This window comes from Antechinus flavipes, chromosome 5 (assembly GCF_016432865.1).
Source record: "Antechinus flavipes isolate AdamAnt ecotype Samford, QLD, Australia chromosome 5, AdamAnt_v2, whole genome shotgun sequence".
Lineage (NCBI taxonomy): Eukaryota > Metazoa > Chordata > Mammalia > Dasyuromorphia > Dasyuridae > Antechinus > Antechinus flavipes.
The window spans coordinates 110,350,364-110,374,834 of record NC_067402.1 but is presented as its reverse complement, the minus strand read 5'-3'; the positions used below and the strand labels follow the sequence as shown (position 1 = coordinate 110,374,834).

At 35.9% G+C, this 24,471-nt stretch overlaps 1 protein-coding gene across 4 annotated transcripts in view; it reads left to right on the top strand.

Moving 5' to 3' along the window:
* EXOC4 (exocyst complex component 4) overlaps window positions 1-24,471 on the top strand; it is a 931,688-nt gene that overhangs the window by 26,082 nt on the left and 881,135 nt on the right. For all 4 annotated transcript variants that reach the window (XM_052001552.1, XM_052001551.1, XM_052001550.1 and 1 more), the window contains exons 2-3: window positions 2,173-2,362; window positions 8,209-8,403. In XM_052001552.1, the coding sequence (XP_051857512.1) occupies window positions 2,173-2,362; window positions 8,209-8,403 (385 nt within the window). The remainder of the gene's footprint in view (window positions 1-2,172; window positions 2,363-8,208; window positions 8,404-24,471) is intronic.

Sequence of the window (24,471 nt, the reverse complement as noted above, 5' to 3'; positions counted from 1 at the left end):
ACAGAGAAGAATGTGTCCTCATTGCACCATTTATTTAATGGCTATTTCACTAATTAACCTAAGCACTAAAATATTTTGTACTTTTCCCTCCCATAAATGAGACGTATTGAGGATATAGAGAAAAGCAACTAAGTAGGAAAGACTAGAGAGGGACTTGTAAAGCTCTAGAGAGATAGGGAAATCAATCTCAACATACTTTATTGCTCCATGTTGTCACCATGGTTATACTCCTTGATGACAACAAAGAGTGGCAGTTAAATATTCAAAAAGCCACTCATCTTGAGACATTTGACAAATTAAAAGAAATCTAAAATCTTGCTCTGCTCTTTACCAGCACCTTGGAAGTCTTCAGATTTAAAGAGCAGAGCTAAGCATTCCAGGTACAGTTGTTAGACTTGCTCCATTATTATCTTGGATTTTGGTTTTGAAACAAATCTTTGTAATCCTAAACTTACAGTGAATTTTCCAAGTGCTCTTCCATCTTCACCTCTTTCTAATCCTTTCCAGATGCCATTTTTTCTTCATAGTTTTTTTTATAATCTCTGCTTCATATTTGATGACTGACTGATGGATTTTTCACCCTCTTTGCAGCTTGTAAGATCTTTAATTCAGCCTTAAAGTGGTATTGACTTTGTGATCCTGGAAAAATCACATAGTCTTTCTGAGCTTCATGAATCTCATCTGTAAAATGAGGGGAATTTCTACTGGATAATCTCAAACCTCCCTTCCATCTCTTAATCTGGTACATTATAAATTTCTAGGCTGCTCAGATTTTCTTCAAATAAAATAAGAAGGAATATTTCTATGCTAAATAGCTCCCGAGTTGAGGTCTCTTGCTTTAAATGTTCGTTTGGAGAAACTTCTGTATTTTTCATGGAAATACTGAAAGTAGATTTATAATTGACTTACTGACTGCCCTGTCTCTTAAAGGAGTTCTAATGATGGTCCCACAAATAATGGCATTTGTCACTGAGTGTCTAAAGTACCCCTCCCAAATTAAAAAAGAAAATGAAATGCATGTGCTCAGGATACATAAGGACAAACCTGAGGGGATTTAATGAAACCCTGTAGTTGTAGCAACTAACAGATAAGAGGAAGAGAGATTTTTCTCTGTTACTGAATATAAAACTGAGTGAAAAAAAATTTAACTGCAAATAAAATAATGGAAGAAACAAAGATCTGGCTCGTGTATCAAGCTGAAATATTGAGAGATTTTTTAATAAGCGCCTTATCCCTTGGTTATTGTTGATGTCTATCAATCTCTTAGTACTGTTATTAGAATAGTAAATACAAGATAACCTTTGCGTAGAGTTCAGATTTCTGTGGCTGCAACATCTTCACAGTTCATGTAGCCTTTTGTTCTGGTCCAGTGCTTGTATGGTACCTAGTTCAGTTAGATCAGCTGTTTTTAATCCTCCCTGAGAAACTTTGATAGTTTACAAAAACGTTTTTGTTTTGTTTTGTCCTCTTAAAGATCTATAGAATTCCATTAGATTTATGTGCAACATGCTTCCTGTGTTGTAGGCACATCTCCTCCCCCTGCCTAACATCCATATCTTGCCTCTTTTGTAGTCTTCGTAGCTGGAGGGCTCCATAGTGGAATCTTCCATGCACGTGGTGGAGTAAGAACCTCACTGGCCAGTCTCTAGCATTTGTCTTTCTGATAGCAAGAACAAAATCCACGAGGTGTATAAATAAGATACTTTATATCCAATATTGTCGTCTTCTCCTTACTGGTAGGAAAAACAAAATAAAATGAAACTTGGAGTTCAGCTGCATTGTGGTGTTGTCTAGGTGTGGAGGATGAAGTCTGGCTATCTTTATATTTAAATAGGAGTAGTAATAAATGTGTGGTTTAATCTGAATGTATCAAGTGCTGAGAACTCCCTTCTGTAGACCATTAATAATCCCTTTCCTTTTCTTGTGAGTTGGAACTCATCCCCATGCCTTGAAGCCTTAATTACCTCAAGTAATACTTGATTTCTATCAGATACATCTGTAATAAAGGCCTACCTATTAGTGACACTGGCCAGTCTAATTCTTGTGTTTCATTGTCCTGAACCAGGACAAAATATCATCCTTTCTCAGAAAGTAGTGTTTCTTTTGGTTAACTGATTTTGATGTATTTATTAAAATTAGACTTTAAATGTTTTTGTATTCTGTTTCTATCAGGACTCTATCTACCAGTGATGACGTGGAAGACAGAGAAAATGAAAAGGGCCGTCTGGAAGAAGCCTATGAAAAGTGTGACCGTGACCTGGATGAACTGATTGTACAGCACTATACTGAGCTCACAACAGCCATCCGCACCTATCAGAGCATCACAGAGCGCATCACTAACTCTCGAAATAAAATCAAGCAGGTGAATGGCTGACTTGTGCTCACAAGGAGCTTCTTTCTTAATTAGAGGCTTCATGTTGTAGGGGTTGGGGTTTTTGAGCCCTTGCTTACTAATAGTTGTGTTAGGTTGTTTCCAACTTTCCTTCAAGTGCACAGAGCTTTACTGAAGAAGACCTCATTGAGTACTTTGTATCTTGTTTCTGCTCTGTCCTGTATTCACTTCTCTGCCTATGTGAGGTAACACATTATGTTGGGGTGAGTATTGGACTTGGATTAGAAAGAACTGGGTTTGAAACCACTCCCTGGCATGTACTTATTGGTTGTGTTACCTAAGCTCCTTAGGGTCCTGATTATAAAATGTCTGTAGTATGGCCTTCCCACAATTTGGAGAGGCTTAAATGGTAATGTGTGGAAAAAGCTTAAGAATACCTATTAGACTTTTGGTTTTGATGTGCCTGGACCTGTGCCTTCATCAGTAGGGAGCTTCCCACTATGGAAACTACTATCAGCATAGTGAACTCTCTATAACTTAGTTTTGGAGACTTGCCTTTGGAATAGAGCGATTAATGACTTGATCATGGTCATGTAACTCTTATGTGTCAGAGATAGGAATTAAGTGCAGGTATTTCTGGACTAGAATACTAGCTCAAAGTGGGGGATTGTGTCAAGTGGAAGATATTTTTGATGGAGCCAGCTGATGAAATAAGTATTGCAGGATTTCTTTTCAATTACAGTTATGTTTATTTGTCTTACCATTTGACTAGTTTGCAAGATCAAGGAGGATACAGACAGTGCTTTAGCTAAATGTTGTCTCTCCCCAAAGCGAGCACAATACTCTGCATATAGTAAGTGCTTAATATTAATTGAATTTAGTATCTGCTGAATGCCTGCTATATTTGAAGAATTTGTCCTGTGTATTTTGTTTTTCATCCAAATGAAAAACCATAGTTTTGGCTTTCCTAGATTGTAAATAAAAATAATTAAAGTATTGGGGTAATGGAATTGCCTTTAAAAGTATCTCTACTTTCATAGTCATAGCAATTCTTCTTTCTGTATTTTCTGTCCTTGAGAGCTTACAATGTTAAGATGTTGGAGGCAGATACATATATTATTGTTTTGTTTGAGAGGAGCTGTGGAGATCATGGCTTTAAACTTTCAGAAGATCACTGTGGAAGCAGAAAGCCATAACCCTATTTGAGCAGAATGCTGACCTTGCCACCTTGTAAAATTAACTGGAGTATTTCCAAAGGGAAGGCTGCAGCTCTTATCCTTTACAAGTTAAGAGTTCATCATAATGGATTTATGTTTGAAACCAGGGGAAGCTTGAGATCAATTGCCCTAGATTTCAAATAAACTGTAGTCCATTTTGACCCAATATATACTAAGCTCCAGAGGGGTCAACAAATGAATGTATAGAGCCACTGACCTTTTGGTTTTACTTAGAGTAATCACAGCTTGGGTGAAGGATCTTTTGATATTTGTGTTTTCTGATTAGTTTTGGTTGATGTGTACTAAAAGGACTTTGTTGTTATCTCAAAGGAAGAACCATCAATGATTCCTGACTTGACTTCTCTTCACTTTGAGTTGATATTATCTTTGCTGATAAGAAAGAATGTTCACATTGGAACAGACTTGAAAAGACAGCATTTTGAGCTGATTTTTCTAATCCCTTTTTTGATTATTTCAGATGCTCGTTTTGGGAGCCAAACCATTTTCTACCACCTTTTTCTCCTTCCGAGTTTAACCAAAAAAATATAAAAATATAAACATAACCCATATAATCAAAATATAAAAATATAAACATAACCCATGTAATCACTACATCAGTCACTTATCAGGAAACTAATTGTCATATATGAAATTCCACATTAATGACTTAACTATCAGATCATATAGGAAGAATATTAAATTTAATATTAATTATAATAATTAATCACAAAAATATAATTATCGTATTATATTTAATATAATTTAATATAAAATTTTAAAAATGATAGATGCCTTTACTAATTGGCAAGTATGCAAAAAAAAAAAAAACTGGTAGAAAAACAAATGAAAGGTGAGTAAACTAATTTTAAATGGATAATTTGACAGTTTCCTACCAGGAGAGCCCACTTTCAATGCATTAAGGAAACATTGACATTTCTTTTCCAACCTTTTCCTTTATGTGTGTGTGTGTGTGTGTGTGTGTGTGTGTGTGTATGTGTATATATATATAAAAGCTTTTTATTTACAAAGCATATGCATGGGTAATTTTTCAACATTGATTCTTGCAAAACCTTCTGTTCCAAATTTTCCCCTCCTTCCCCCCACCCCCTTTCCTAAATGGCAGATAGTCCAATACATGTTAAATATGTTACAATATATGTTAAATCCAATATATGTATACATAATTGTACAGTTACCTTGCTGCACAAGAAAAATCAGATCAAAAAAAAAAAAAAAAAAGAGAAAGAAAAAAAAATGCAGGCAAACAACAACAGAGGGAGTGAGAATGCTGTGTTGTGGTCCACAGTCCTCTCTCTGGGAATTGTTCAGTGAAACTGGTTTGAATCATCTCATTGTTGAAGAGAGCCACATCCATCAGAATTGATTATTGTATGGTCTTGTTGCCGTGTATAATGATCTGGTTCTTCTCATTTCACTTAGTATCAATTCATGTAAGTCTCTCCACTTCTCTCTGAAATCATCCTGCTGATCATTTCTAATAGAACAATAATATTCCATAAGATTCATATACCATAATTTATTCAGCCATTCTCCAATTGGTGGGCATCCACTCATTTTCCAGTTTCTAGCCACTACAAAGAGGGCTGCTACAAACATTTTTGCACATGTAGGTCCCTTTCCTTCCTTTAAGATCTCTTTGGGATATAAGTCCAGTAGAAACACTGCTGGATCAAAGGGTATGCACAATTTGATAACTTTTTGAGCATAGTTCCAAATTGTTCTCCCGAATTCCAACTTTTTCCTATTGCTTTTTGGTTTCATATATGTGTGTGTGTGTGCGCGCGTGTGTACCACACATACGTGTGCGCGCACACACACACACATACACACCAAAATTGTTAAAGGTATGAATGTGAATGATTTTGTTGTCTGGCACACACACACACACACACACACACACACACACGTATACACATACATGTATAATACACACATATGTATACACATACATGTATAATACACACACACACACATACATATATATACCATAGTTGTTAAAGGCATGAATATGAAAGATTTTGTTGTCTGCCCAATTGCCCAATGGATTATTTGGTTTCTTCAGGGATAAAGACAGCAGAACATTGAAAATTCACTGGGCCATGAACTGAAATTTTCTTCTTGCTCTTAGCCAACAAAATATAATTAGGAAATGGCAAATTCTTTGCTTTCATGTAGAACATGACACCATGGTATTCACACTTTGAGTGGGCTGGCAGCATAAAGATACTGAGTTGTGACATTGTTTACATATAGTCTCATGGGACTTTGTGTATTTGGTAAAATCCAAACTTTTTATGGTAATATAGACAAATGGATTAGGATTAACCAACTAGTACTTTGTCAAATGCAATTGATTCCTTTTTCAGATCACATAAAAATTCATTGGAAATTTTGTCCAATTAAGAAATTTATTTCTCAATAAAATGACCTGATTTTTAGACATACAGTCCAAATAATGTGAATTTTACCAAAGGAGTCAGGTATTTTGTAAAGTGCTATTGATCTATATAAAAATTCAGCTGCTTTGAAAAGCAGTTGAGGATTTTTTTTTTAATAACTTTTTATTGACAGAATCCATGCCAGGGTAATTTTTTACAACATTATCCCTTGCATTCACTTCTGTTCCAATTTTTCCCCTCCTTCCCTACCCCCCCTCCCCCAGATGGCAAGCAGTCTTATACATGTTAAATATGTCACGGTATATCCTAGATACAATATATGTGTACAGAACCGAATAGTTCTCTTGTTGAATAGGGAGAATTGGATTCAGAAATAGAAATAACCCTGGAAGAAAAACAAAAATGCAAACATTTTACATTCATTTCCCAGTAATGAATGGTTTTTTGGAACCCAAAAAGTTCCATTTGGGTGTAGCTGCTTCTGTCCATCATTGACCAATTGAAACTGAGTTAGATCTCTTTGTCAAAGAAATCCACTTCCATCAGAATACATCCTCCTACAGTATCGTTGTTGAGGTATATAATGATCTCCTGGTTCTGCTCATTTCACTTAGCATCAGTTCATGTAAGTCTCTCCAAGTCTCTCTGTATTCAGAGGATTGGTTTGTTTGCCTTTATTATAACTATAATTTTTATAGCTTCAGAACTGTAATGGATAAATACCAGTTTAGGCAAATGAGGTGTGACAGTCATTTTGGCAGAATTTACCAAAGATTTTGGACTACAATAGACCTTAGCAATTACCTAATCCAACCCCATCATTGTATGTATAAGGAAACTGAGGACCAGAGATATGAAGTGATTTCACCAAGTCTACATAGCCAGGAAAGAGCAGACCCAGTCTTGCTAATGATAAGTCCAGGATTCTTTGTTATTTCACCATATTGCCTTGTTCTGATTTAGGAACAGTTAGTTTAGTGATTTCTCAATTATTTTTCCAGTCTTAGTATTTCTATATTTTCCTCATATACTAGTAGGGAAAAGACTTAAAGTTACTGGTAATCTTACTGTTTGTCCTTCGTTCTGGAAGAGGACCTGATATCAGGGAGGTGATGCCATGACTTGAAAGTGAATTGGATTTAAGTGAAGAAGGCTGTGCACAGTCATCTGCCTCTGTCCTCTGGAGCCCAGTTGGAAAGAAAGAGATCAGAATGAGTGGAGATGGCCCCAGACACAGTGGAAGACCTTGGCCTTTTTAAGCTTAAGTCTTTCCCAGGTTTCATTGTGACTGAGGCAATGCAAATCAGTGATTAAGGCTAGATAGAAAATGAGGCAGAGAATGGCCTCTTCTACCTACTCAAAAAAAACCTCCCAAAATACCAAAATCAACCTGGGAGGGCAAGACCCTCAGGGTTTCTGAGTAAAACCAGAAACAGTTATTATTTACATTCACTCTTAGCCAATCAGGACCCAAACAATGCTAACCAGTCAGTGAGAGTCAAAGGGATTTGGGTTTCAGGCATGGTCCTTCATAAAGAAATCTAGCCTGGAAACCCTAGGATGGCTTGGCAGGTTTTAGTAATCTAAATTTACATCCCTTGCTGATGAGGGTACGATTCTTCTGTGTGGGCAGAGGGAAGGGAAGAGAAACATGGTGTCAGGAAAGTGATGACTTGCAAGTAAATTGGACTTAAGTGAGGAAGGGCTATGCAAAGTCAACAGCTTCACTACCTCCTTTAGAGCCATTCTAACCCAGTAGCAAGTTGTAGGAATAGAATGATTGGAGATGACCCCAGATGCAGTGGGAGACCCTGGACCCTTGAGAATCCCTTCAAGACCGAAGAGTCTCTGGAAGATTAGAGAGGAATAGCAGCATAAAGTTTTCATTTCAGTCTTTTCCCCATGAAATGTATTTAACATTTACATAGCACTTAATATTTTCAAAGTGCTTTATATCATTAGTTATGTCTTATGGATTTACTCAGAGCTAAGTCAGGAATAGTATTCTCATTTCACAGCAGAGAAAACACAGACAGAGAGAGGTGAAGACTCATTGAAGTGAGTCAGTGTCAGAGCCAGGATTAGAACTCAGAAAACACATTAACCCAGAGGATTAAGGAAAAGTGGGAGTTAGCAACTGTATAAGTATACTTAGCACCAAGGAACAATGTTAACTGGTTAGTGGGCTTAAAATGGGGAGAATTTGGACTTAATCAAGATTGAAATTTCTCTTTTCTAGGTAAAGGAAAATCTGCTTTCCTGCAAGATGTTGTTGCATTGCAAACGGGATGAGCTCCGGAAACTATGGATTGAAGGAATTGAGCATAAGCATGTCCTAAATCTGCTAGATGAAATTGAGAATATCAAGCAAGTGCCTCAAAAACTGGAACAATGCATGGCCAGCAAACACTATCTCAATGCCACAGACATGCTGGTAAGATGTAATGTCTTCTACTAATGGACAGTTTTTCTAAGACCTAGAAGCTCTCCTGGCATCTCAGATTCCTATTTAGTTCTTCTAAATCTGGACTGATGTAATGATTGTAAGAGGTGGCCTTGGTCAGCAGGTCATACAATAGTACTTTACAATTTGAAACCATCACTGAGCCCTGATACTTTCTTCTTAGAAATAAAATGAAGGAAAGGTGGTGATTGGTCAACCCTTCAGAACAACATAGAAGAAAAAAAAATGCTAAGTGTGGTTTCTAGTTAGATCTTTTAATTAGGGTTTATAGTTGTTATAATGAAGTACCCTGTCTCCTTAATAATCCTTTTCAGTTCTAAAGGACTGTCCTTACAACAATGCTGTGAAGTACATATAAGGAAGATTGTAGTTTTCATAAGAAAACTGAGAATCACGGAAAGATGATGTGTTTTGTCCACCTTTGTGCAGCTGCCAATTTCTGGAGCCAGAATTTGTACCCAGATTTTCTGATTCATGCTCTGTATAGTTTCCACTGTTCGACAGCTTCCTACATCTCTGACTTATCCAATCTGCCCTTTATCATTCCTTTTACTTTTTAATTTCTTCCTGTCACTTCTATTCAGAGTAGTGTAGGTTTACTACTCTTATTTTCTTACTGTCTATTCTTTCTATAACTTTTGTTTTCTGATTTACAAACCTATCTTTTTCCTGAAATTCTTTCCTTCAGGGATAATAGCCATCCCCTAATTGCCATCCCTTGGCTAAAATAATATTTCTAATGTACAGGTTTAATAATTGCAATACTCTGTTGTTCATATTCTTTCAGTGGCTCCCCATTGCCTGCCATATAAAATACAAACTTCTTATTGTCACATTTAAAGATCTTTATATTCTGCCTCCAGTATTTTTTTTTCCGTTTTATTTCATCATATTTATATGCTCCAAGCCCATACTAAACTGGATTACTCCTTGATAGCATTTCTTAGCTCCTTGCCTTTGGCTAAATCATCCTACATCTTTGAAATTGACTCTGTTCATATCTTAACCTATCGACATTGGATCTTTTCTCCCGAAGACCTACTTTAACTTTTCATAAAGCCTCCCCTGGAAGATCTCTACTATAAATGGTTTCTCCCTGAACCTCTCAGGCCATTTATTTGGCCTCTACTGTCCATTTAATTATTTTCTACTAGACATTTTACTCCGAAACTTCTTCTCTTTTGAGATTCACCCCATTATCCAGTCTGGATCCTTGTTTCAGTCACCTATTGGCCTCCCTCCCTCTCCCCTCCTCCCTCAAGTTATTTAGCTCTTGGCTTCTGCCTTCATGTTTGGGGAATTAATTATGTCCATGGGAGTCCCCTTTAAGCACCTTGGTATCCTAGTTTATCTACTTTTTAAACTCCCAATATCCATTATTTGCCTTCTTTATTAGTTACTCACAGGTGTAATCATACCTTATGCCAGAGATTCTTAACCTGGGATCTGTGAACTTTTTCATCATTTTTCATTAAAAATTTTTCATTATTTTTTAATATGACTTATTTTTTTACATTTCATTTGTTTCATTTTAAGCACTTAACATTATTTTAGGAAGTGATCACTAGACTTCATCAGATTATCTAAAAAGTCCATGACACAAAAAAGTTCAAGAACCCCTGCCTTAGATCATAGCATCACCCATAACTGTACTACTTCTGTTTTGAATATAACCTCCTCTATTTCCATCTTTCCCTGTACTTTACTCTTCCTAAATCTATCCTCCCTCCTTTCTGTAACTTTCAATTTTTATTTCAGGTTTTCCTAGTTCTTCATCCCTGCTGTGCTCTCACTTTTGTTCTTTGATAGTCTTCAGCTTATTATTGACCACTTCAACTATTCTTGTCATCTATCCTTGAGATCCTTGGCTTTTTGTCTGTTTCCATTTATACCTCACCAAACCATAATCCTGGGTCACTTCCCCCATCTGCTGCCTTCTTTTCTATATATGTAAGAGGAAGGAAGGAAGGAAGGAAGGAAAGAAGCATTTGTTAAATGCTTTCTAAGTGCCAGGTGCTATTAGAACCTTTACAAACATTATCTCATTTTAGCCTCACAAAACCCTGGGAAATATGTGCTATTGCTACTCCCGTTTTATAGCTGAGAAAATTGAGGCAGATGGAGGTTAACATTAAACACCATGTATGTTTAATACATGAAAGGACAGTTATCCACAGTTAAGAAATTTTCATGGTTATAGGCCACACATAAATTCAATATTGCATTTAGAGTCAAAAGTTCTACAACTACATGTTAACTCTGTAGTCATCTTTCCTTGAAAGAATGGAGGTCCTGTTCCTTTGTTAGGCCAAATTAGATGTGCTGCAATATTAGAACATACATGTAAAGTGACTGGAAGGGGAACAGGTTAAATGATCTAAGTAAGCCCTTCGTGTCTTATTTTCTACAGTCTAATTTATTCATACTTACAAGGAGCATTTTGATAAAAGTCCTTTATGAGATGCTTTTAAGGATATTTGGTAGCCATGAGGTGAGAGATGCTCTGATATCCTGTCATGGATTAAAGCCTACTTATGTGATAAGGAATGAATGGTCAATTTTCACAGTTATTCTATGTTAATAGTGGTCTGCCCTTGGGAGTAGTACTAGAAATGTTGATTCCCAGTAACTTGCTCAAAGTGTTATCATCTGGAATAATAGTTATAGAAATTCTAATGGAAGTCATTCCTATATTAATATTGGTTTATAGATCCTGAATACATGTATATTATATGGATGTTTAAATGTAAAAGCTTTTCTTGGTTACATTTTTATAGAGACTTTTAATAGGCTTGTCACTTTTTGGATCAAGTGCCTTTTTTTTTCCCCAGTCCCACAGAATATCTTCTGTATTTAAGGCAAAGAAGAATAAAGTTTGCTCTTAGCAGTCATACAGATTATAGTCTAGTAGGAGAGAGTCATGAACATGACTTTCTTATAGGGTAAAAAATCAGAGAGGTGTGAAAAGATACACCATATATTATGGGAGTTTAGAGGAAAGGAAGAGACCATTTTCATGTTCTCTAGGTTATTGCTTCCTGCCAACACACACGTAATTTCGAGAGCATTAAATGCCTTTATTTAAAAAATACATGCCAATTAAAGTTGTGATGTGAAAAGGCAGAAGACAGAATAAAACAGATTTGTTGCTGAAATACTTCTATGTGGTTCAGTTTTGAATTGGGTCTAATTTCAAGTGTAGTCATTAAATGGGTCATTGGAATTTTTTTCAGATCAGATCTTTATCCCTTATAGGATTTCACATATCTAGTTTGAGTTAAGTAAAGTAAGGCTTATCTGTTTACTAATTAAAAATCAAATATTGAAAAGACTTCCCTTTACTTCTAATCCTTGGTTTATATTGCTTTGGAAAAACCTCAACAAGGCTTTATTTTGTATTTAAGACACTGACTATAAGAGATGATATAAGAGAAAAATTTATGTAGGGGACAATCAGCTATCTAATCTTGAGCAGTTGAAGAGTCACAGGATTATCTTGTATACGTATGATATGTATTACATATAGATTCTGGCTCATTTATAGCAATCTTTAAAAGGGATTTACTATAGTTCTTAAAATGATCCATGATTTTATTTGGTTCAATTAATATAGTAGCTCTTTGACAACTAAGTAAACCATCTTCTTGAATTGATTGACCAAATTCATCTCCTGGAGACAAACCTTTTGTTGATGGTAGTGAGGTTACAGCATAATAGAATTTGAATTTATTTTATGGCATGATGTTTTCATTAATGATTCCTTCAAACCCCAAGTGCATACGACTAGTATTTGGAACAAAGAGAGAAGATAGAAAACTCAGATGGATGGCTAGACTGTGACACCGTAAGCCTAAGATAACTAGTTCCAGTTTTGATGTAGAAAAGATTTGCTTTCTTTTTTCAGAGAATTCAGTAAAATTTATATAAAATTGGAATTCTGTTGCTAGAAAACATTTTACACATTCTCAGTAACATATTTAGATGTAAAATTTGCTTCTCTGTTATATGAACTTGACAGCAGAGGGAGTTTGAGTGGAAGTGTTGGTACATGTCAGGCTCAGTGCGCATTTGTTAATGTGGGCTCAGAATTGAGAGGGGGCCAGTCCCTCTTACCTCTGCACTGAACGTGGCAGCCCAAAGGGCTTAGAAGATCTGAGGCTGGAGAGCAGGAGAGTGTCCAGTGCAAGGACAGTGATGGCCTGACGATAGTATCCACTGCTGAGATTGATGAATTGAATTGTGTCCATAAGAATGTGGCTAGGATTATGAGGACTCAAATCTAGGTCATTTGCAAATAAGTTGAAAGAAATTAAGGTATTTTGGTTGAAGAAGAGGTCCTTTACAGCTGTTTACAAGAGTCTAATTCCTCTCCTATCTTTAAAAGAAGTAATGGAGGGACCAGGCTCTGGTTTCACAATTGTGTAGTGGTGGCGATGTGACCATAGAAGTCTGTGGAAGAGGTATTCCTTTATATATAGAAAGATATTGTTTCTCTTTGCTATGCTTTTAAGTGTTTTTACTTTGTGAAAAAAAAATGACTTGGGAAAGTTAAAGGAGGAATTAGATACATTGTAGTGGTGTTCAAATATTTAAATAAAGGGCTGCCACATGGATGTAGGATTATTGGTCAACAATTTTATTTTTTGTATTTTTAAATTAAACTTTATTTTCCATTGCAGGAAGCTGGTCAGGAATAGAGGTTTTTAGTCAACTCCAATCTCTACCCAAATATAGCAATTTCTGCAAACAAGCTGGGCCATTCGAATATCCCATTAGTGTTCCATCCTAATAGAGAAAAGGTATCACCTCATCTTTCATAAGATACATGGAGAGTCGTTCTTTACTCTGGTTCAAGGGTAAGGTTTCTGGAGGCTAGGTACTGTAGTCAAACTTGGCTAGCATTTCCTTCTTATAGCCTGTCACAAGTGGACAAGATGTATACCCACTATGCTTGTTGACTGGTTCTTGATTCTTCAATTGTGTGGTCAAGCATTCTAGACTGAGTAGCTACTGCAGGTGCTGTCTTTGATGTGGAAAGGTTGGTGCAGTCTCCAATGCCAAAAACATTTGGGTATTTCTTGTGCTGCAGTTTCTTTGTTCACATCTGTCCAGCCAGCAGCATCTGTGACAGAACCGTCCCTGACCATATCTGGGGGCTCCATGGGTAGGGTAACATGAAGCATCTCATAAGAAATCACTTTGGCCTCTCCAGGATTGTCCAAGTCCTCAAACACTGCCTTTTGTTTTTCTGGCCAAATTTCAATAAGGTTTTGCTGATAATTCATATTGAGGCTCCTGGCCTTGATCTTTTAGGGCATCTGTTTACTTCTTAACCCCTCCAAGTATTGAAAATTATATTGGCTTTGGCCTGCTTTCCTGTCTTCCTCATGTAGGCTTCCAACAAATACATGCTGTTCTGTGGAGCTTCTGCACACTTAATCAAAGCGTTTAGGAAGGTGAAGATGACATTGCCCTCCTTGAAGCCCTGCAGAGCTTTCCATGTTTTCTCCACAGTCCCAACCTAATAATGGATCCTATTTTAGAATATCTAAAACCTTCAGGCAAACTTTTGATGTTTTCAAATTCCAGTTTGATTCTAGGAGTGATGATGCAATATTTATAAGCAATCTCTACCACCTTCATCAATGAGGATGCAGTTCTTGTCTGGATCCAGCTATCTCATTCTGTCTCTCTCTTTTTTTTTTTTTTTAATAGCTTTTTATTTACAAGTTATATGCATGGGTAATTTTTCAGCATTGACAATTGCCAAACCTTTTGTTCCAATTTTTCCTCTCCTTTCCCCCACTCTCTCCCCCAGATGCAGGTTGATCAATACATGTTAAATACGTTAAAGTATAAATTAAATACAAAATAAGTGTACATGTCCAAGCAGTTACTTTGCTGTACAAGAAGAATCAGACTCTGAAATAGTGTACAATTAGCCTGTGAAGGAAATCAAAAATGCAGGCAGACAAAAATAGAGGGATTGGGAATTCTATGTAATGGTTCATAGTCATCTCCCAGAGTTCTTTCGCTGGGTGTAGCTGGTTCAGTTCATTCCTGCTCCACTGGAACTGATTTAGTTCATTTCATTGCTGAAGATGGCCACGTCCATCAGAATTGATCATCATATAGTATTGTTGTTGAAGTCTATAATGATCTCCTGGTCCTGCTCATTTCACTCAGCATCAGTTCATGAAAGTCTCTTCAGGCCTTTCTGAAATCCTCCTGCTGGTCATTTCTTACCAAACAATAATATTCCATAACATTCATATACCACAATTTACCCAGCCATTCTCCAATTGATGGGCATCCACTCAGTTTCCAGTTTCTGGCCACTACAACCAGGGCTGCCACAAACATTTTGGCACATACAGGTCCCTTTCCCTTCTTTAAAATCTCTTTGGGGTATAAGCCCAGTGGTAATATTGCTGGATCAAAGGGTATGCACAGTTTGATAACTTTTTGCAGCTCTCTCACTCTTGATTTGTTCCATTCTACTCCTGTTAGAATAACTCTTGCCATGCAATGGCTAGATGATGTCAACTTTTTGGAATTAGCACCCAGCAGTGTCCACAGAGGCTGCTAAAAATGTTTCTCACTGATTCTTCTTGTACAGCAAAATAACTGCTTGGACATGTACACTTATTTTGTATTTAATTTATACTTTAACGTATTTAACATGTATTGATCAACCTGTATCTGGGGGAGGGGGTGGGAGAAAGGAGAGGAAAAATTGGAACAAAAGGTTTGGCAATTGTCAATGCTGAAAAATTACCCATGCATATAACTTGTAAATAAAAAGCTATTAAAAAAAAAAAAAAAGAAAGTGAGAGAGCTGGATCCAGACAAGAACTGCATCCCATTGATGAAGGCAGAAGAGATTGCTTATAAATATTGTATCATCACTCCTGGAATCAAACTGGAATTTGAAAACATCAAAAGTTTGCCTGAAGGTTTTAGATATTCTAAAATAGGATCCATTATTAGGTTGGGACTGTGGAGAAAACATGGAAGGCTCAACAATGGCTATATTTTCAACTGCTTTTTTCTTTATTTGGGAGCCACCGCTCCCACTCAGGATCAGGACCTCAAAGTAGTCCTTGGCAGCACAGAGAGTTTCTGTGTGTCACTGAAACCTGCTAGCCTGCTGGAGAGATGGGAGCAGAAGGCCCACATGACTGGGAGTTGGTCAGTCTCCAAGTTAGCTGTCGCTGACCTGGTGCATCTTACCCAAGAGAGCTGTTGGGAGTAAGCCAGTAGGGGAGTTTGCAGAGCAATAGGGTCCCCTCAGTCCTGGGCAGCGCCCCGAACCCCTGTGAGCTCAATTATAGACATATTGAATTTGTGACATCTGGTTTTTGTTGTTGTTGTATGAGAAAATTGGGGTTAAGTGACTTGCCCGGGTTTACACAGTTAGGAAATATTAAGTGTCTGAGATCAGATTTGTACTTGGGTCCTCCTGACTTCAGGGCTGGTGCTCTATTCATTGAATCACCTAACTGCCCCGAGTTTATGATGTCTACAGAATATCTACTATGTCAAATAGGCAGCTGATTTTATGAAAACAGAGGTTTGAGAGAAGAGAGAGCTGGACAAGTAGCTCTGAGAATCTGAATCTGTGGAGAAGTGAAAAGGACCCAGGATGGAGCCTTGGGAAACACCCATGCTTAGTAGGTGTGATCTGAGTGAAGATCCTGCAAACGAAGCAAGGAGGTGTTAGCTAGGTGGAAGGAGAGCAGGAGAGCATCATCATGGAAATGCAGAGAGTATCCGGGAGTAGAGGGCGATCAGTAGTGTCAGCAATGAGAGAGAGGTCAGGAAGGGTGAGAACTGAGAAAAATCCATTATTAATGTTGTCTGAGCCTCAATTGTCACATCTGAGATCAGAGGCTGGAACTTGTGGAGAGGTAGCTTTCAACTCAGTATAACACTAAACGTTCTTTAGTGTCTCCATTTCATTTCTTTCAGCCTTTTTCCTCTCTAATACATCTCTGTATTCTCTTTATTGTATTCACACTTTTAGGAAAATCACTACAGTCCAAAACTTGTTAGGGATATGGGAGAGGGAAGAGGAAGGGAGAATCTTTGCATTCTGATATTTGGTACTTAAATATTCTATCTTGTGTTGTTACATATTCTTGCTAATATAAATGTTGCTGTCACCTGAGGAAATGGCACTTACCATCCTCTGTGGTTGAGTGCCACTTGGCATTATCAGTATTATGAATATTAACTTAACAGCCACATGTCTGCACTAGGTGAGGGAGGGCTGCCTCTGGTAAAGAAAGAAAGGATGCTGTCCCAAGGGAAAGCAGAGACTTCTTCCCTGCTGATGGTCTTGTCCTTGCCCAAGAGATTGGGACTAGAGGCCTCTTTGCCCTTGGTATCTGCTCTGCAAGTTCCATTTGAAGAATTGGTGTGCATTTCCATCATGGGACCCCATTGGGCAAGGACCATCACCTTCCAGGAGAAACCTGGAAAGAATTGACACTTTCCTATTCTGGCTGCTCTATATTGAGATGAGTAAAAACTTCAGTGACCCCAGCTTTAGTCCTTTGACCTTTTAAATCTTGAGAACAATTTTACTACCTTCTGTAGAAAAACTAGTTTGATTTGCTGGATTTGCAATCCAGTTTAGTGATTTGCCATCATTGAATGGAAATACTCTTATTCTTCCTTTATAGACTATCCTACTCTCTATAGCTACTATTTTAAACCTTTTCTCTTCCTCTAGGCCTTTCCCCATCCTCTGTCTCTCCTGCTCCTACTTTTCTCAGGGCATGTATTGTATGGTGCTTAGGAAATGTTTATTGCATTGAACCAAATTATCTCTTCAAGTAGAATGCAAGCTAGGGATTAAGAAGGAGTGACAAGCTTCCCTTGTCAGTTCTATTCTATTTATTCATTTGACCTTATTGAATTAAGATTTTTATAGTCAGTTCCTGCAAAGTGGAAAAGCTATGGCAAACAGATGGTTAACTTTGGTATACCTTGTTGATTCTTTTGGTTAGAGACTTGTAGAACTTTGCCTTAAACTTTTACCTCTTTTCACCACTAGATGGTGTATGTGTTTTCATATGTATACGTGTGTGTGTGTGTGTTTTTGTATGTATACATATATATACAATTTCTTTTGCTTTTTAAGGGGCTCTTGAGGGAACCAGACAAATGAAGAGATTAAAGATTTTGAAAGCAGAAATATAGGGTCTTTTAAAAGATCCTGTTGAGTGATTGGAGTGACAATCTGCAAAGGATTAAAAAGTATGTGCATTGCCTCAACTTTATTTTTGGGGAGCCATATTTACCTGATGATTTCCATCAAATTAGTTATAGTAATATGTAACATTTACATCGTACTTTTACGTTTGCTAAGTGCTTTAGCCTACTCATATCTTATAATTACCCACTGTGGTAGGTACTATAGGTATTTTAAATCTCTTTTATAGGGAAGAAAACTGAGTCTTGGGTTATGATATGCACCAAGTCATTTAACTAGTAAGTGTCAGAGGAGATATTTAAACCTAGACTTCTCATTCAAGGTCCAATATATTTTTCTGTGATAACAAATTATACAAAGATTAAGATAACCACTGTGTATATCCAGGGACCAGCCTGAGCAAACCAACTCACATCAGGAGGCTTCAGATTGGCTTTTCATCTATAAAATGAGAAGATTGGACTAGATGGTCTTTCAAAGCCCTTGTAGCCCAAAGTGTATGTCCTGGGGCCAGCCAGGACCTTGTATGTGTATAATCAGGGTTATCTACACTACAGTCTTGTCACAAGTGCTTTAAGTCTCCAGAATACTTTGAATCTGAAAATAGGAGTTGCCTGTGAAAGCTGTGTATTTGGGAAAGCTTACTTGTCTCTGTACTATACATATAACATGGTACAGTGGAAAAAATAATGGATTTTAAATGAAAGGACTTGGATTTAAATCCTAGCTCTTCTGTTTAATACTTCTGACCAGAGCATTTAACCATCAGGACCTTGGTTTCCTCACCTGCCAATTGAGGATGTTGAGTCACTTTCTGCCCTAGATCTGTGATCCTAGAAGCAGAGTCTCCCTGCACAAATGAAAGACTTGGAAATCATGATAAAAAATTTCATTTCATTACAATTTGGACTACTTGTTCTAGAGAAGAAACTCTTAACAAATTCATTAATTAGGTCTCTATATTTCTTTGGGAAGCATTTCTCTTACTCCCTAAGTTACAAAGCTGTAAGTACATAGACATTAGTAAAGGTGGTTCCTTGCTAAGAAATGGGCTTATTATACCTTTTGAAATACTTATAAAATTCAAGTACCATCTTTTGACAAGCATGAATTTTTTAAAATAAATCTGAGGATTCATTTTAACAAACAACTATTTCTAGTTAACAAATAATTGTAAAATGGCTTAATTAATGGATTAACTGTTAACCTGGGGAAGGATATTGGCCCAAATTCATTGTCATCTGTTTGAGTGAGGGTGTGTGTGAAGAGAGTGAAACAGAGGGAATATATTAGTAGAAGAGGTTGGATGCCAGCAACATTATAGTCATTTTTGGTGTAAGGTTCTGGAATCAACACTTGAAATTTGTTGATGGGAAGAGAAGAAAGGGTAATCTCAAATGATGTCTGTGACATTTATCTTTATGCCAAAGAGAGGCCCTTGACTCAAAATGTTTGAGAGCTACTGATATGGAATTAAATTTAGAGATCTATTTTGGTTAACATTATCCTACCTTTATACATTTGATTGCAGTGGCTTGGCTTCTACAGTCTTATTGCTTTCATGTGAATTCTGGGGAGCATGAGCTCCCTTTTAGGGGAATAGAGATAGGTTAATATCTTCACATATTGTTGTAAACTGATTATGTACCTTCTATGAATATTCTTGTTAAGGAGACTTTTATCAGTTTGTTAATCATGAAACAGCTTGATGTTACTGTGCTGCAATGTATAGGAATCCATTTCAGTCTGAAATATAAAGGTTCTTCAATTTTTCTAAGCAATCGCTTTTTATTAAATGCTGGGAGTAGGTTTTGATGATGAAAGCAGGATTAAGGAGGGGCATGAAGGAAAATGTTGAAAAAGCTTGAGGCTTTCAAGACTACTGTTTATAAAGAATTATCAGTCTAACTGAAGAGATAATATATGAAAATGTCTCACAATATGAGACAGTAGAGTATTTAGGAAGGAGACATCACTGTGGGAAGGCTTAGCCAGGGAAGAATTTATAGAATTAAGATTTAGAATTGGTCTTTGAGGTAAATTGATATGATGTAGGAAGGCTTGATATGTACATAGGTAATCTGGGTTAACGATACAAAGATATGGTAGTGGGAAAACATGAAACAGAAAAAAGGGGGGGAAAAAGGTTACATCTCTTTATATTAAAAATATTAAAAAGCACAGAAATAAATGGATTCTTTGTTAGTGTTGTAAATAGTATCTGTTTAAATCAAGAGCTAGCATTATGTGTATTTAGAGGAAAACTAGAGTTCTTTGAATAAGATTAGTCATACCAAGGATATCCATTGTCATTTCTGTATAATTCTAAAGATGCTAATCATAGCAACAGTGCAAGAAAAGAAATTGAGGAAATAAACAGAAGTAAAAAAACATATTTTTTGCAGATAAATGGAACCCTATAGAATCAACTAAAAGTTAGTTGAAACAACAACCACTAAAGTAGCGGAATATAAAACAATCAATAGATCATTAGCCTTTCTGTATATTTCCAACAAAATCTAGCAGAAAGAAATATAAAAAGAGAAATTCCATTTAAAATAACAACATATTGTATAAAATATTTAGGAATCCATCTAATAAGACAAAATACAAAAACTATTGAACCTTTTTTACAAAAATAAATACCTAAGTAGTTGGAAAGATTAATTGTTCATGGTTAGACTGTACCAATGTAATAAAAATGATAATACTATCTAAATTAATATATTGATTCACTGCTGTGCTAATCATATTATAAATAGTAACTTTATGGAAATAGAAAAAAGTAATAGTTTCTGAAGAAACAAAAGGTCAAGAATGATCTTTTAAAAGTGGGAAATGAAAGAGACTAATAGTACTGTTTCTCAAATTGTTCTGCAAAATGGTAATCATCCAAACTGTTTGGTACTAGTTAAAAAATATAAAAGCTGATGAGTAGAACAAATTGGGTACACAAGATTTAGAAGCAATTGAACACAGTAGCATAGTGTTTGATAAGACCAATTACTGGTTTAAAGACTTAGTATTTAACTCAAAATGTTGGGAAAGCTGGAAAGCAATCTGACTGAAATTAGGTTTAGATTAGCATCTTATATTATATAATATAATCAGCTCCAAATGGATATACCTATATATAAAAAGTTGGAAGGAGGACTAGAATTGTTAGTAACTTTTTGCAACTGATTTTTCTGATAAATGTTGCATATTAAGGATATTTGGGAACTTGATAGAAATATATAAGAAAAAAAGCCATTCTTCAATAGATAATTGCTCAGAGGATATGAACACGGATAGATTATTTCATTAGAATTAAAACAAAGAATAGTTCTGCTTTTAATGGCACACTATTAAGAAAAATATTTTATTCTGGAAAAATATAGATATTATATTAAATTAATATTGGAAGAAATCAGCCTGGCAATCACTTAAACCCAAACTTTGTCAAATTTTTAAAAAAATAATATTTTATTTTTTCCCAAATATATGTAAAAACATTTTTTTTAATTTAAATTTTTCATTGGTCTTCTTTGATAGTATTTTTTTCTAATTACATGTCAAAAGTGTTTTCAACATTCAGTTTTATGGGATTTTGAGTCCCAAATTTTTTTCCCTCCTTCCATCCCCTCTTTCCTTCCAAGGCATCAAGCAATCTGATATAGACTCTACATGTTTAATCATGTTACACATTTTCATATTAGTATAAAGATGGTTTTTAGCATTCATTTTTTAAAACAAATTTTGGAGTTGTAAATTTTTCTTCCTCCCCTCTTCTTAAAATAGTAAGCAGTTTGATAAAGATTATATTTGTGCAATCATGTAAGACATTTCCATATTGGTCACAATGAAAGAAGAAACAGATCAAAAGAATAAAAGTCACACAAAAAAATGAAAATAGTATTTTTTGATCTGCATTCAGAGGCCACCTTTTCTTTCTCTGGATGTGGATTTCTATCATAAATCCTTTATAATTATTTTGGATCATTTGTATTGTTGAGAAGAGCTAAATCATTCATAGTTGTTTATCACACAAGGTGGCTACTACTGTATACTGTGATCTTCTGGTTCTGCTCATTTCACTTTGTACCAGTTCATGCAAGTCTTTCCAGATTTTTCATAAATGAGCCTGCTTATCTTTTCTTAAAGTACAGTGGTATTCCATTACATTCCTTTACCACAGCTTGGTCAGCCTTTCCCCAATTGATGAGCATCTCCTCAATTTTCCAATTTTTTGCCTCCACAGAAAAGAGGGAGGGAAAGACTACAGGAATATTTCTGGACTATAATTTTCCCCTCCCTCCTTTTTAGTGATCTCTTTGGGATGTAGTCCTCATGATGATCTTGCTGAATCAAAGCATATGCAGTTTGGTAGTAACCAAACTTGTAATATATTTTACATCATTTTTGGGGGGGGAGGGGGAAGGGAGGTAATGTTATCATTGTAAATACTCTGATGCCATATTCTAATTGTCTTATTCCAATGACTTTGAAAGTAGAACAAAAATTTAGGGTATGGTCTATGTGTAGATAGAACAATATATAGGTAAAGAATTTGTTAAGCACTTATTTCAAGGCTTTGTGGAAAATGCTGAAAATACAAATATAAGTAACTCCCCCCTTCCCTCCAATATCCCTGCGCTCAAGGATTTTATATTCTAAAAAAAGGAAATGATACAAAAAAGGGAGTTAAAAGTTAGAGGGGTTAAGGGAGTTAACTATATATAGATAAAGCCCAAATGTAATCCAGAGAGATCTTTGTGCTATGTTTGCAGAATGCACAGTTGGTTAGGAAAGCACAAACAGCAACTTCTTCTGTGGACATTTCCTAAATTGGAAGTTCAGGAATGAATCTAACAATCAGAGGAGGAGACTGAAAAGTTAAAAGTATTGCAGAATGAAGAAGGCTGATAAAAGTAGTTAAAGTAACATTGATTACAAGTAGTGAATATGCCAGGTACTTTTAGGAAATGTGAACTAGAATTGTGGAAACATATTATCCACCAATTTAGAGGCCAATTACCTTATCTCTACATATTTTTATGGCAATTTTATTATTTGGGCTTCAATTAATCTATGTTGAAATGACTGAGACATGATATAGAACATGCAGACAGCCTAACCATTCCTTTAGAAGCTATTGGTCCATCTTATTTCCCTTCCTAGTTTTCTAAATCATCATTTAATATTTCCTTCCTTTTTCTCCTTCCACATTGATAACTGTTCATAATGATTTGGTATGTATTTACTATATCTTTTTTTTTTTTTAAATGAGGAGAGAGACCTTTAGTTTTGTCCTCATTCTTAGAACTATGGAGAAAAGGATAGCAAAGGGCAACAATAGCTCTTCTGTAAGCCTTCCATGGAGGGTGGGGAGGGAGGGAAATCACATTTCTTTCCCTTCTAGTATAGTTTTGGAAGCAAAATGTACTTATGGCCTCTCAAGGGATCAAATGGAAGTCTTTGCTGAAAGATACCAAAAGGAAAGTGATGACAAAATAGTTTAGTTCTTAGATGCCAATTCTCTTTTTACTTTTTTTATCAAAAGATTTGTATCTTCCATTTCAAGAAGATACATAATATATTACACAGGATGCCCAGTAAATGTTAACCTTGCCAAGAGCAATGTTGCTAAATCCAAAGCAAATAAGTCAGTGGGTTGCCCTTGGATATTGCTAACTCCTCTTGTCACCCCCTTCAATATCAAAATCATAGGTACATTGTCTTGATTGGATTTTTTTATTTTTACTTTTGATATGATAACTCAAATATTGTATGAAATAATTAAATTGTCATAACTAGGAATGTTTGCAAATAGGCTTGTCCCTTTGTTTCCTTCTTCAAGGTAAACAGCTGCTGTTGGCTTATGAAAAGCTAAAAATGATCCGACAAGAAGCCTGTTTCCGTCACATTGAAATCGGAGACTTGATTAATATTGTTGCCTGTAGCTTTGTGATATGTACAGTCTAAATTAGACCTTTGCAGTCATTGTGCTGGGTGGATGCAAGCACATTAATGACATAATTTCTGGTTGCTGCATCACATTTCTGCAGTCTGTCTTTTGTATTCCACTCACATTAATTGAAGTAATTTTGCCACTGAAGCGTGTTTCAAACCTCTGCATTTAAATTGAAATTTTAATTCCCTTATTGTCTTGAAAAGACGGCTGAAGATGCCTTGTTACAGGTTTCATTATCACTCAAAACACTCCAGCTGCTGGTTCTAATGTACAATGACTGATTAATTCTGGGAAGAATTATTAATATAAGAATAGCAGCTTTTCCCTGGTGACATAAGCTAGCCAGGAAGATATTTCTGTGACAGCTCATATTTTTATGAACTTAGGTTTATTTTTTAAAAGAAATTTTTGAAAAAAAAATAACAGTTTACATCAAACTAAAATTGCACAGATGAGATTTGAAGATCACTTATCCAAGTTCTGATTTATCAGCCTATAGAAGTCAGTTCATAATTGCAGTAAAGCACTGCAAAACCAAGCCAATGAGAGTAGTTCTGGAGCACTTTAGCTGACAGTCACAAGGCTTGTGACTAACAATATATATATATATATATATATATATTTTTTTTTTTTCTAAACCTATTTCAGCATGTAAAGCTTTGAATGTCTCTTAATCATTTTATTTGTCTCTTTTTTATTTATATGCCTTTTTAAAAGAATTTATAGCTGTACAATCAGATAAGGATTATTATGATAATTATAATAATAGCATATTTATATAGCTGTGTTCCTCCCAGAAGGTGTCAGAATACTTTTCTGAGAACTATAGAGAGGAATTGTTTTATTCCCACTATTAACATGTGGC